The sequence below is a fragment of the Oncorhynchus gorbuscha genome, linkage group LG23 (genome assembly GCF_021184085.1).
Source record: "Oncorhynchus gorbuscha isolate QuinsamMale2020 ecotype Even-year linkage group LG23, OgorEven_v1.0, whole genome shotgun sequence".
In the NCBI taxonomy this organism is placed as follows: Eukaryota; Metazoa; Chordata; class Actinopteri; order Salmoniformes; family Salmonidae; genus Oncorhynchus; species Oncorhynchus gorbuscha.
Window position 1 is genome coordinate 24,044,263 of NC_060195.1, and position 15,367 is coordinate 24,059,629.

General features: G+C 42.3%; 1 protein-coding gene across 8 annotated transcripts in view; it reads left to right on the forward strand.

The window, feature by feature from the left end:
* Positions 1–13,568, forward strand: part of LOC124010383 (acrosomal protein KIAA1210-like) — a 36,488-nt gene extending 22,920 nt beyond the window's left edge. For all 8 annotated transcript variants that reach the window (XM_046322776.1, XM_046322779.1, XM_046322778.1 and 5 more), the window contains 6 exons: positions 7,955–8,116; positions 9,600–9,690; positions 9,860–11,509; positions 11,988–12,133; positions 12,435–12,522; positions 12,831–13,568. In XM_046322776.1, the coding sequence (XP_046178732.1) occupies positions 7,955–8,116; positions 9,600–9,690; positions 9,860–11,509; positions 11,988–12,133; positions 12,435–12,522; positions 12,831–12,997 (2,304 nt within the window). In that variant the 3' untranslated portion in view covers positions 12,998–13,568. The remainder of the gene's footprint in view (positions 1–7,954; positions 8,117–9,599; positions 9,691–9,859; positions 11,510–11,987; positions 12,134–12,434; positions 12,523–12,830) is intronic.
* The last annotated feature ends 1,799 nt before the right edge of the window (positions 13,569–15,367 follow it).

Below are 15,367 nucleotides of genomic sequence, written 5' to 3' on the forward strand. Positions count from 1 at the left end.
TCTAACCCACTCTGCTAGTTACAATAACAAACACAACACATTTAATTTACTATATATCTAATGATCTAACCCACTCTGCTAGTTACAATAACAAACACAACACATTTAATTTACTATATATCTAATGATCTAACCCACTCTGCTAGTTACAATAACAAACACAACACATTTAATTTACTATATATCTAATGATCTAACCCACTCTGCTGGTTACAATAACAAACACAACACATTTAATTTACTATATATCTAATGATCTAACCCACTGCTGGTTACAATAACAAACACAACACATTTAATTTACTATATATCTAATGATCTAACCCACTGCTGGATACAATAACAAACACAACACATTTAATTTACTATATATCTAATGATCTAACCCACTCTGCTGGATACAATAACAAACACAACACATTTAATTTACTATATATCTAATGATCTAACCCACTCTGCTGGTTACAATAACAAACACAACACATTTAATTTACTATATATCTAATGATCTAACCCACTCTGCTGGTTACAATAACAAACACAACACATTTAATTTACTATATATCTAATGATCTAACCCACTGCTAGTTACAATAACAAACACAACACATTTAATTTACTATATATCTAATGATCTAACCCACTCTGCTGGTTACAATAACAAACACAACACATTTAATTTACTATATATCTAATGATCTAACCCACTGCTGGATACAATAACAAACACAACACATTTAATTTACTATATATCTAATGATCTAACCCACTCTGCTGGTTACAATAACAAACACAACACATTTAATTTACTATATATCTAATGATCTAACCCACTGCTGGATACAATAACAAACACAACACATTTAATTTACTATATATCTAATGATCTAACCCACTCTGCTGGTTACAATAACAAACACAACACATTTAATTTACTATATATCTAATGATCTAACCCACTCTGCTGGATACAATAACAAACACAACACATTTAATTTACTATATATCTAATGATCTAACCCACTCTGCTGGATACAATAACAAACACAACACATTTAATTTACTATATATCTAATGATCTAACCCACTCTGCTGGTTACAATAACAAACACAACACATTTAATTTACTATATATCTAATGATCTAACCCACTCTGCTGGTTACAATAACAAACACAACACATTTAATTTACTATATATCTAATGATCTAACCCACTCTGCTGGATACAATAACAAACACAACACATTTAATTTACTATATATCTAATGATCTAACCCACTCTGCTGGAACAATAACAAACACAACACATTTAATTTACTATATATCTAATGATCTAACCCACTCTGCTGGTTACAATAACAAACACAACACATTTAATTTACTATATATCTAATGATCTAACCCACTGCTGGATACAATAACAAACACAACACATTTAATTTACTATATATCTAATGATCTAACCCACTGCTGGATACAATAACAAACACAACACATTTAATTTACTATATATCTAATGATCTAACCCACTGCTGGATACAATAACAAACACAACACATTTAATTTACTATATATCTAATGATCTAACCCACTGCTGGATACAATAACAAACACAACACATTTAATTTACTATATATCTAATGATCTAACCCACTCTGCTGGATACAATAACAAACACAACACATTTAATTTACTATATATCTAATGATCTAACCCACTGCTGGTTACAATAACAAACACAACACATTTAATTTACTATATATCTAATGATCTAACCCACTCTGCTGGTTACAATAACAAACACAACACATTTAATTTACTATATATCTAATGATCTAACCCACTGCTGGATACAATAACAAACACAACACATTTAATTTACTATATATCTAATGATCTAACCCACTCTGCTGGTTACAATAACAAACACAACACATTTAATTTACTATATATCTAATGATCTAACCCACTGCTGTTACAATAACAAACACAACACTATTTAATTTACTATAACAAACACAACACATTTAATATCTAATGATCTAACCCACTCTGCTGGTTACAATAACAAACACAACACATTTAATTTACTATATATCTAATGATCTAACCCACTCTGCTGGTTACAATAACAAACACAACACATTTAATTTACTATATATCTAATGATCTAACCCACTGCTGGATACAATAATTTACAAACACAAACACAACACATTTAACTATATATCTACTAACCCACTCTGCTGGTTACAATAACAAACACAACACATTTAATTTACTATATATCTAATGATCTAACCCACTGCTGGATACAATAACAAACACAACACATTTAATTTACTATATATCTAATGATCTAACCCACTCTGCTGGTTACAATAACAAACACAACACATTTAATTTACTATATATCTAATGATCTAACCCACTGCTGGATACAATAACAAACACAACACATTTAATTTACTATATATCTAATGATCTAACCCACTGCTGGATACAATAACAAACACAACACATTTAATTTAATAACAAACTTTAATTTACTATATCTAATGATCTAACCCACTGCTGGATACAATAACAAACACAACACATTTAATTTACTATATATCTAATGATCTAACCCACTCTGCTGGATACAATAACAAACACAACACATTTAATTTACTATATATCTAATGATCTAACCCACTCTGCTGGATACAATAACAAACACAACACATTTAATTTACTATATATCTAATGATCTAACCCACTCTGCTGGATACAATAACAAACACAACACATTTAATTTACTATATATCTAATGATCTAACCCACTGCTGGATACAATAACAAACACAACACATTTAATTTACTATATATCTAATGATCTAACCCACTCTGCTGGATACAATAACAAACACAACACATTTAATTTACTATATATCTAATGATCTAACCCACTCTGCTGGATACAATAACAAACACAACACATTTAATTTACTATATATCTAATGATCTAACCCATTGGATACAATAACAAACACAACACATTTAATTTACTATATATATCTAATGATCTAACCCACTGCTGGATACAATAACAAACACAACACATTTAATTTACTATATATCTAATGATCTAACCCACTCTGCTGCAATAACAAACACAACACATTTAATTTACTATATATCTAATGATCTAACCCACTCTGCTGGATACAATAACAAACACAACACATTTAATTTACTATATATCTAATGATCTAACCCACTCTGCTGGTTACAATAACAAACATTACACATTTAATTTACTATATATCTAATGATCTAACCTTGGAAGAATAACAAACACAACACATTTAATTTACTATATATCTAATGATCTAACCCACTGCTGGGGTTTCAACACAACACATTTAATTTACGGAAGGTGGTGATTAACCCACTCTGCTGTCCTTTAATTTACTAACTAATGATCCCCACTGCTGGATACAATAACAAACACAACACATTTAATTTACTATATATTTAATGATCTAACCCACTCTGCTGGTTACAATAACAAACACAACACATTTAATTTACTATATATCTAATGATCTAACCCACTCTGCTGGTTACAAGGTTACAATAACAAACACAACACATTTAATTTACTATATATCAAACACAACACATTTAATTTACTATATATCTAATGATCTAACCCACTCTGCTGGTTACAATAACAAACACAACACATTTAATTTATTATATATCTAATGATCTCATCCACTCTGCTGGTTACAATAACAAACACAACGCATTTAATTTATTATATATCTAATGATCTCATCCACTCTGCTGGTTACACAGGGCAAGTACACTGTTATGCCCATAATCGGAGCAATCCTTTTTGGTAATATGTTTGTGTTAAATCTGTATACTATATACCAGATAGCTATTTATCCTAAGCATCCATGTTTAGTATGAAAGCAAGATCAGAGGTGGCCCATTGGAGTCTTCTTTTGAGCTCACTATTACTCACTGTCGGATTGACAGGTTGTCATATCAGATCACTTAAAGTAAGTCAGGGTGTCACTGAAGGTCATTCACCCTCCTGTCTCCCCTCCATCTCTTTACCTTTTAGGGTGAATTGTTGTCAGAAACAGTAGATTAGACCAACATTCCAGTGGGCTGAGAGCAGAGGCCTGTATTTGTTCAGCTAATGTATGGGGGAGCCAGGCAGAAAAATGCCAGGATGTTGGTCTGCCTGGGACTTCAGTGGCTGGGTATTTTAAGCTACTGAGAGGTCTTGATAATGGTGTCCCTGACATTGTTTATCCAGCTGTTTAGACAGTCAGTCCTCCCTCTGATTGACATGGTTTATCCAGCTGTTTAGACAGTCAGTCCTCCCTCTGATTGACATGGTTTATCCAGCTGTTTAGACAGTCAGTCCTCCCTCTGATTGACATTGTTTATCCAGCTGTTTAGACAGTCATTCCTCCCTCTGTTTAACATTGTTTAGACAGCCAGTCCTCCCTCTGATTGACATTGTTTTTGCCAACTGTTTAGACAGTCAGTCCTCCCTCTGATTGACATTGTTTATCCAGCTGTTTAGACAGCCAGTCCTCCCTCTGTTTTAACATTGTTTAGACAGCCAGTCCTCCCTCTGGTTGACATTGTTTTTGCCAACTGTATAGACAGTCAGTCCTCCCTCTGTTTGACATTGTTTATCCAGCTGTTTAGACAGTCAGTCCTCCCTCTGATTGACATTGTTTATCCAGCTGTTTAGACAGTCAGTCCTCCCTCTGGTTGACATGGTTTATCCAGCTGTTTAGACAGTCAGTCCTCCCTCTGGTTGACATGGTTTATCCAGCTGTTTAGACAGTCAGTCCTCCCTCTGGTTGACATGGTTTATCCAGCTGTTTAGACAGTCAGTCCTCCCTCTGTTTGACATTGTTTATCCAGCTGTTTAGACAGTCAGTCCTCCCTCTGATTGACATTGTTTATCCAGCTGTTTAGACAGTCAGTCCTCCCTCTGGTTGACATGGTTTATCCAGCTGTTTAGACAGTCAGTCCTCCCTCTGATTGACATTGTTTAGACAGTCAGTCCTCCCTCTGTTTGACATTGTTTATCCAGCTGTTTAGACAGTCAGTCCTCCCTCTGTTTGACATTGTTTATCCAGCTGTTTAGACAGTCAGTCCTCCCTCTGATTGACATTGTTTATCCAGCTGTTTAGACGGCCAGTCCTCCCTCTGATTGACATTGTTTATCCAGCTGTTTAGACAGCCAGTCCTCCCTCTGTTTGACATTGTTTATCCAGCTGTTTAGACAGTCAGTCCTCCCTCTGTTTGACATTGTTTAGACAGCCAGTCCTCCCTCTGTTTGACATTGTTTATCCAGCTGTTTAGACAGTCAGTCCTCCCTCTGATTGACATTGTTTATCCAGCTGTTTAGACGGCCAGTCCTCCCTCTGATTGACATTGTTTATCCAGCTGTTTAGACAGTCAGTCCTCCCTCTGTTTGACATTGTTTATCCAGCTGTTTAGACAGTCAGTCCTCCCTCTGATTGACATTGTTTATCCAGCTGTTTGACATTGTTTATCCAGCTGTTTAGACGGCCAGTCCTCCCTCTGATTGACATTGTTTATCCAGCTGTTTAGACAGCCAGTCCTCCCTCTGTTTGACATTGTTTAGACAGCCAGTCCTCCCTCTGTTTGACATTGTTTATCCAGCTGTTTAGACAGTCAGTCCTCCCTCTGATTGACATTGTTTATCCAGCTGTTTAGACAGTCAGTCCTCCCTCTGACATTGAGACATTGTTTGACATTGTTTATCCAGCTGTTTGTTTATCCAGCTGTTTACAGCCAGTCCTCCCTCTGTTTGACATTGTTTAGACAGTCAGTCCTCCCTCTGTTTGACATTGTTTATCCAGCTGTTTAGACAGTCAGTCCTCCCTCTGTTTGACATTGTTTAGACAGTCCCTCTGATTGACATTGTTTTTGCCAACTGTATAGACAGTCAGTCCTCCCTCTGTTTGACATTGTTTATCCAGCTGTTTTAACAGTCAGTCCTCCTCCCTCTGTTTGACATTGTTTAGACAGCTGTATAGACAGTCAGTCTCCCTCTGTTTGACATTGTTTATCCAGCTGTTTAGACAGTCAGTCCTCCCTCTGATTGACATTGTTTATCCAGCTGTTTAGACAGTCAGTCCTCCCTCTGATTGACATTGTTTATCCAGCTGTTTAGACAGCCAGTCCTCCCTCTGTTTGACATTGTTTAGACAGTCAGTCCTCCCTCTGTTTGACATTGTTTATCCAGCTGTTTAGACAGTCAGTCCTCCCTCTGTTTGACATTGTTTAGACAGCCAGTCCTCCCTCTGTTTGACATTGTTTATCCAGCTGTTTAGACAGTCAGTCCTCCCTCTGATTGACATTGTTTATCCAGCTGTTTAGACGGCCAGTCCTCCCTCTGATTGACATTGTTTATCCAGCTGTTTAGATTGACATTGTTTATCCAGCTGTTTAGACAGTCAGTCCTCCCTCTGTTTGACATTGTTTATCCAGCTGTTTAGACAGTCATTCCTCCCTCTGATTGACATTGTTTATCCAGCTGTTTAGACAGTCAGTCCTCCCTCTGATTGACATTCCCTCTGTTTTTGTTTATCCAGCTGTATAGACAGTCAGTCCTCCCTCCATTGTTTAGACAGTCTGTTTGACATTGTTTATCCAGCTGTTTAGACAGTCAGTCCTCCTCTGTTTGACATTGTTTATCCAGCTGTTTAGACAGTCAGTCCTCCCTCTGTTTGACATTGTTTATCCAGCTGTTTAGACATTGTTTGACATTGTTTATCCAGCTGTTTAGACAGTCAGTCCTCCCTCTGTTTGACATTGTTTAGACAGCCAGTCCTCCCTCTGTTTGACATTGTTTATCCAGCTGTTTAGACAGTCAGTCCTCCCTCTGATTGACATTGTTTATCCAGCTGTTTAGTTTATCCAGGTTTAGACAGCCAGTCCTCCCTCTGATTGACATTGTTTATCCAGCTGTTTAGACAGTCAGTCCTCCCTCTGTTTGACATTGTTTATCCAGCTGTTTAGACAGTCATTCCTCCCTCTGATTGACATTGTTTATCCAGCCGCTTAGACAGTCAGTCCTCCCTCTGATTGACATTGTTTTTGCCAACTGTATAGACAGTCAGTCCTCCCTCTGTTTGACATTGTTTATCCAGCTGTTTAGACAGTCAGTCCTCCCTCTGTTTGACATTGTTTATCCAGCTGTTTAGACAGTCAGTCCTCCCTCTGTTTGACATTGTTTAGACAGCCAGTCCTCCCTCTGTTTGACATTGTTTATCCAGCTGTTTAGACAGTCAGTCCTCCCTCTGATTGACATTGTTTATCCAGCTGTTTAGACGGCCAGTCCTCCCTCTGATTGACATTGTTTATCCAGCTGTTTAGACAGCCAGTCCTCCCTCTGTTTGACATTGTTTAGACAGTCAGTCCTCCCTCTGTTTGACATTGTTTATCCAGCTGTTTAGACAGTCATTCCTCCCTCTGATTGACATTGTTTATCCAGCCGCTTAGACAGTCAGTCCTCCCTCTGATTGACATTGTTTTTGCCAACTGTATAGACAGTCAGTCCTCCCTCTGTTTGACATTGTTTATCCAGCTGTTTAGACAGTCAGTCCTCCCTCTGATTGACATTGTTTATCCAGCTGTTTAGACAGCCAGTCCTCCCTCTGTTTGACATTGTTTAGACAGTCAGTCCTCCCTCTGTTTGTCTGAATGCTTTTCCTTCATCTTGAGTAGGAAACTGAGCCATGTCTCAGGATAGGGTTCATCTGTATCAGGAGAACCACAATACAGCACTCTTGAATCTGTTTAGCTGGTATCTGGCATCAGCAGAAAGTTGTGATGTGTGTAGACAGATGTCTGAAGACATTGAGGTTGAAATAATTTTATTTACTGTATCAAAATGTGTAGATGTCCTGTGAGACGGGCTCCAGATCGGTCAGTCCCCTGGTCTTCCTGCCTGTAGACTTCAGCCAGCCTGCCAGTCCCATGGGCTGTCTGGACAACACTGCCGCTCGCCACCGCCTGGCTGTCCGACACAAGGCCTGTGCCAAGACGAGGAAACCCACCACTGTAAGATATGTCCATCCCCTTCCAACACACCCCCACCACCCCTGTTCCACACCTAGCCAACACACCCCCACCACCCCTGTTCCACACCTAGCCAACACACCCCCACCACCCCTGTTCCACACCTAGCCAACACATCCCCACCACCCCTGTTCCACACCCTAGCCAATACACCCCCACCACCCCTGTTCCACACCTAGCCAATACCATCCAACACCCTGTTCCACACCACCCCTGTTCCACACCTAGCCAACACACCCCCACCACCCCTGTTCCACACCTAGCCAATACACCCCCACCACCCCTGTTCCACACCTAGCCAATACACCACCCCTGTTCCACACCTAGCCAACACACCCCCACCACCCCTGTTCCACACCTAGCCAACACACCCCCACCACCCCTGTTCCACACCTAGCCAACATACCACCCCTGTTCCACACCTAGCCAACACACCACCCCTGTTCCACACCTAGCCAACACACCACCCCTGTTCCACACCTAGCCAACACACCACCCCTGTTCCACACCTAGCCAATACACCCACACCACCCCTGTTCCACACCTATCCAATACACCCCCACCACCCCTGTTCCACACCTAGCCAACACACCCCCACCACCCCTGTTCCACACCTAGCCAACACACCCCCACCACCCCTTTTCCACACCTAGCCAACACACCCCCACCACCCCTTTTCCACACCTAGCCAACACACCCCCACCACCCCTGTTCCACACCTAGCCAGTACAACCCCACCACCCCTGTTCCACACCTAGCCAGTACAACCCCACCACCCCTGTTCCACACCTAGCCAACACACCCCCACCACCCCTGTTCCACACCTAGCCAACACACCCCCACCACCCCTGTTCCACACCTAGCCAACACACCCCCACCATCCCTGTTCCACACCTAGCCAACACACCCCCACCACCCCTGTTCCACACCTAGCCAACACACCCCCACCATCCCTGTTCCACACCTAGCCAACGCACCCCCACCATCCCTGTTCCACACCTAGCCAACACACCCCCACCATCCCTGTTCCACACCTAGCCAACACACCCCCACCATCCCTGTTCCACACCTAGCCAACACACCCCCACCATCCCTGTTCCACACCTAGCCAACACACCCCCACCATCCCTGTTCCACACCTAGCCAACACACCCCCACCACCCCTGTTCCACACCTAGCCAACACACCCCCACCATCCCTGTTCCACACCTAGCCAACACACCCCCACCATCCCTGTTCCACACCTAGCCTAACTCTGATCACTAGAGCAGAACCCCTGAAAAAATCTATCCAATGAGCCAAGAGAGTCCAGCCCATGTAGCCCAAACACAACACACCAGCCTGCCATCAGCGTGCGTGGCTCATGAGTCTACGAGATCTGTGTAAAACATGGAAAGCTGGAAAGCTTAATAATCTTTAAAGGAACTGTATTGTTATTAAGATGAAATGACTCTTCTCTGTTCAGAGGGTTGATGGCAGGGCTGAGGGAGAATCATTCCAGGAGGAAAGACAGAATTGTATCATTCCAGAATCTGTGGAGGAGGATGAGGAGGAAGGTAATATAAATTATCCTTATCACAGTAACATTACACAGATGTACAAAAGCGTAAATAGTAGTAAAATATCAGAAAGATGATCATTCTTACCCAATACAATGACTGATGACAGGATAATGATATAGGAACTTAGTGGGGCTCTGCTCTGATGTAGTTATGTATGTTCCAGATGTGAAACGCGAGCAGGCTGGTGTTGCGGAGGAGGAGGAGGAGGAGAAGCAGACAGATGGGGTCGTGGTGTCCCAGCAGGCCGAGCGGTCAGCCTCGGATGAAGAGGATAAGCAGGGTGTCCAACAGGAATTGTCTCATGCTCAGGATGCCCCCTCCCTCTCCATACAGAATGACTCTGACTCTGAGGAATGTCTTTCATGCCAGGCTGAGGTTTCAGCTCCCTGGCTCCAGACCGCCCCACTGCTTGGCTCCATGAAGTCTCTGGAGCCCCCTACTGGAGATGACTTCCTCCTGACCCCTCCTGGGTGTGAGGTGGCTGTGGAGGGAGGCTCTCTACTCCAGGAGGTGTTGATCTCCCTCAAGGGTCCACGGACATCTGTCCTGGGGCTGGAGACAGAGGCTGTGCTCCTGGAGGTGGAGGTGAACATGGAGGGGTCAGAGGCTGAGAGCGGGGTGGATGAGCTGGCATTAAACCCACAGGAAGAAGCGTGTCTCCCCAGTGATAGACCGAACTACCTGGCAGAGCCCCGAGAGGAGGTGGAAGGTGAGCCTTATGAATCTGAGGAGGAGTTAGTGGTGGAACGTTTCTATCCAAAGGAGGAAGAGGAAGATGCCGAGGAAATCAACTCTGAGTGCTTAACCAAAGAAGATCGGGACATGCCTTCAGTGGAAAAGGGGGAGGAAGAAGAGAATGAAGAGGAGAGGGAGGAGGGGGCAGAGGTAGAGGAGAAGGAAACAGAGGAGGTTGTGGAAGATGAGAGGAGGGAAGAGGAGGACAAAATGGAGCCAGTCTCAGATGTGCCAGTGCAGACAGCCTTATTGGAGCCAGGGGGGGACGAGGATGTAACGTCAACCTCGGTGGAGGATTATTTCCAGCAGGTTCCAGACAGAGACCCTGAGAGAGCTTGTGAGAGCCCTGAGTGCACCACTGAGCTGTCTGACCAAACAGTCACAGACCAAGCCTGTCTCCCCCAGCTGCCAAACAGCAGTACACCTCCTCCAGAGTCCCTGGACCAGCCTGAGGCCCCTGCACACACCACACAGGACCAAGAAGAGCCCAGTGTAACAACTGACCAGCCCTGTATAACCAGTGCAGCCGCCGGCCCAGAGCAGAGCCCCCAGGAGCACTGCAGGGGACCAACTGCCACCGAGGATCCTGGGAAACCATCTGGTGGTTCTGAACATAATAGACCCAGGTACACCATTGCCCCTGCCTGGCAAAGGTTGGCTACCAAAGAGCTAACCTCCCCTTCTCCATCTCCCTCGGTCACTGTGCCTGGGGCTGTGGAAGCAAAAAGAGACTCCCCAAGTGGAGTGGAGCCACTTAGCCCTGTGGGGGCTGATGTCCCTGCTAGTCCCATCCCAACACAGAGCACCACAGCACCCATCATGTCACCTGAAGACACTCCCCCTGCAGCCCAGGAGGAAGAGACCCCTGAGAATCTGTTTGGTGTCAGGCTGAGGAAGACCTCTGTGGGTATGCTTCGCTTAGGCTCAGAGAGTGAAACTCCCCCTGCATCCCCAGTACACTCACTTCCCATAGAGCCACAGAGGGCCTCGTTCACTGAACCACAGTCAAACAGCAAACCTGCCCTGCCCAGAAAGCCCTCAGAGCTGGATGGTATGGTCAAGCCAAAGAGAATACCAGGTACTAAAACCATCTTCGTCAGCATCACACCAGTCAGTGTTTCCAGACGTGGGCTTTTGGCTTTATCCTTCACTTTGCAAGGTCATCTTTGTTTATATCTATTTTACAATGTTGAGCTTAAGAATTTTGACAAGACATTTAACCTGTGTATGTTATAGGAATATGGACTCATGCTGTTCTAACTTTGGACTAACAATTCATACTGAAACAGGGCCATGAGTGCTGTTGAGAGCTGACTTATTGAGAGCTATCTAACCATAGACTCATTAACACCAAGGAGAGATTCCTCCATATGACTATTTAGAGCAACAAATTAGTTGGAATTATATTGCTTTTCTACATTTTGCCCTTCATTCATTCACACCTCTATCTTCCATTTCCACTCCAAACAAAATCATTATGCCAAATTAATTTCCCAGGCAGCTCCTATATATTCCACACCAGTTGAAGACATTTCTCCTGTGTTCTTTTGTTTCAGATCTGTCTGTGGGTCGAGAGCCTAGTGGGGGACCTGGTGGGGGATCTCAATCGCCAAGCTGGATCTCATTGGCCAGACAAAAGCAGAGGATCTTAAAAGAGAACTCATTGGAGGAAACCACGGATAGCAAAGACCCTGCAGAGATGGTAGGGATGGTGCATATTGTTTCATGTGTTATTTTGTTTTCCCGAGAAGCCTACTGTTTGAGAGAGGAAAACAGTTGACTCGTCAATCAATCCATTCCTTCATTTGTTCATCCAGTCCTCACACTTGAGCAAAATACGTATTTTTGATCTTGTGCACACTGGGCAGCTCTTTATCATTTATTTTGACGCAATGACTAGATGTTTTATGACTGGCTATAAAGTTGTATAGGTTCCATTTACTTTGTTATATTGGAATGAATAAGTACATAATTCAAACTCTTCACAAAACCTACATTTCCAGGAGGAGCTTATCAGAAAAAGATCAATTCGTACATTGACAAGGCCTGTCAACAAAGACCAAGCCAAACCTCCAGGATCTCCTGTTAAAGGTTAGACTCCTCGGTATCCCACTCTGCTACACACATGCATCGCTTTCTTATTGAAGTGTTTTCATTGTTCTCATAAGTGTGATTAATCCACTGCTGCCCCCTTGTGGACCACACCTGCAAATAGAATGTTCCCATTGATAATAATCCCTACCTGATCACTACTAATCTTCAATTACATGCCTGAAATAAGACTCAAAAAAATATTGTAGGCAATTTTGATAAAAATGTGCTTTGTGGTAGGACTACTTTTGGGGGGGACAATGCTAAAAGTCTCATCTTTAAAGATGTTCTCTGCTTGTTGTCCATAGTGTTGTGTTCCCTGGAGATCTCCAAGCCTGTCGTGGTTGAGAAGGAAGGGAAGAGAGCCCTGACTCACCCAGCCCCTACAGCCCTGGCTCAGGACGAGCCCCCGTGGTTGGCCCTGGCTAAGAAGAAGGCCAAAGCCTGGAGCGAGATGCCCCAGATAGTGCAGTGAAGATGGGCCAAGCCATCCGTCCGCTGATGGATCGGAATGCATTTGCACACCCAGAGTATAATTTTGTTTTCTACTTCTTCTGCTGTTCTAATACCTTCAAGCTTCTGATTGGTCAGACACTGAAACCCTCAAATCACACGCTGCAGTGAAAGGAGTGAGTTGGGAATTGGGCCAAATGAGTAAAGGTTTTGAATTATTGATTGATACGGCATACAATTGGATTCAGTTGACATGATATGTCTTTAAGTAAGACAGACCCATGACCTAAATTAGTTATTTGTTTTAATTTCTTAACTGACAATGTCGGTCTGTATGAGGTGAGGTTCAGGTGGGTCAAAACCTTAAACCTAGCCTTGATCTTTGATTTGGGGATGAATAAGCATGGATGGAAAGAAAGAGATGAAGGTTTCTTCTTTTTATTTATTAAATCTCATGTTTTGATGTATTTTTGTATTTTTTGTATTACCTTTAACGTGTGTACATGACTTGTACATAAAATGTTCAGTAATGAACAAATGCTGTTTCTCTTTGTCATCTGAACTCAAGAACAGTAAAATACAAGGAAGTTACATCTGACAGTTGCTCCTCTTTGTACCTACTGACAATCGAGCTAACAAATATAGTTTATCACAGATAGATTTTTTTTCTTCTCATTTTGCTGATTCCCCACTTCACATTTTAACCCTCCCTCCTCCCCCAAAATGGAAACCGATTTATTTTAAACTATTATTTTTGACGAATCGAAAGATTCACTTTGCTTTTGTGTGGTAGTTCGGATTTGGTTAAATCGTGTTGGATCAAATCATGGGTAGTGATTCCTAACAGTAACCCTAGTATTTGTTTTTACAAGGGATTCAAATAGTATTTTATTTATTTATTTATTTATTTATTTATTCGCTCACTCTCCTCACTGTTCTAAAAATGAACTAATTTTATAATGTATAACAGTGGGACAACCTTACTGTAGTGACCCTGTGTTTTATAAGCGCAGATGAAAACTCTGCCACTATAATTATTTTGTGGCACAGTGAATATCCCACTTCTGACACCACACCAGTGTAATGAAGCAGGCAGGGAGAGTGAGCTTGTTCCCTCAACCTTTTGGCTCAATTAATGAATTTGTGAATATACAGTGGGGTCTGGAATTATAGAATTCATTGATAAAGAGCAAAAAATACTATTAAAAAAATAATACAAATACTGAGCTATATTGTATGAAAATAAAGTTAAATTATATTATTTTTTACTAATACAATTGGAAAAGTTTTATGATTTTGGAGAACATGTTGGGAGGGATCTTAGACCAGTCCTCCATACAGAATCTTTCCAGATCCTTGATATCCGTCTGTGCTTATGGCCTGCCCTCTTCAATTCAAACCACAGGTTTTCATTGAGGTTCAGGTCCGGAGACCTTTAAAATGATGCTGCTCTCCCAGATCGATCTCTTCAGTGTCCTTGTGGGACCAAGAAAGGATGTTTGAATAGAGTGGAAACTTTGCATCGGCAACACACACTTCAGTGGACACTTTGCATAGGCAACACACACTTCAGTGGACACTTTGCATCGGCAACACACACTTCAGTGGACACTTTGCATCGGCAACACACACTTCAGTGGACACTTTGCATCGGCAACACACACTTCAGTGGACACTTTGCATCGGCAACACACACTTCAGTGGACACTTTGCATCGGCAACACACACTTCAGTGGACACTTTGCATCGGCAACACACACTTCAGTGGACACTTTGCATTGGCAGCACACACTTCAGTGGACACTTTGCATCGGCAATACACACTTCAGTGGACACTTTGCATTGGCAACACACACTTCAGTGGACACTTTGCATCGGCAACACACACTTCAGTGGACACTTTGCATAGGCAACACACACTTCAGTGGACACTTTGCATCGGCAGCACACACTTCAGTGGACACTTTGCATCGGCAGCACACACTTCAGTGGACACTTTGCATCGGCAGCACACACTTCAGTGGACACTTTGCATCGGCAGCACACACTTCAGTGGACACTTTGCATCGGCAGCACACACTTCAGTGGACACTTTGCATCGGCAGCACACACTTCAGTGGACACTTTGCATCGGCAGCACACACTTCAGTGGACACTTTGCATCGGCAACACACACTTCAGTGGACACTTTGCATCGGCAACACACACTTCAGTGGACACTTTGCATCGGCAACACACACTTCAGTGCTCTGGGAGTATTTATAGCCCTGTGAGTTTGACACTTCATTATCGAGAGCTGTCCTTCATGACCCACAACAACCATTACTTGTACCACCTTCTTCATCTAGATATTTTCACTAACTTTCTAGGTAAAAAAACAAACAATTTATAC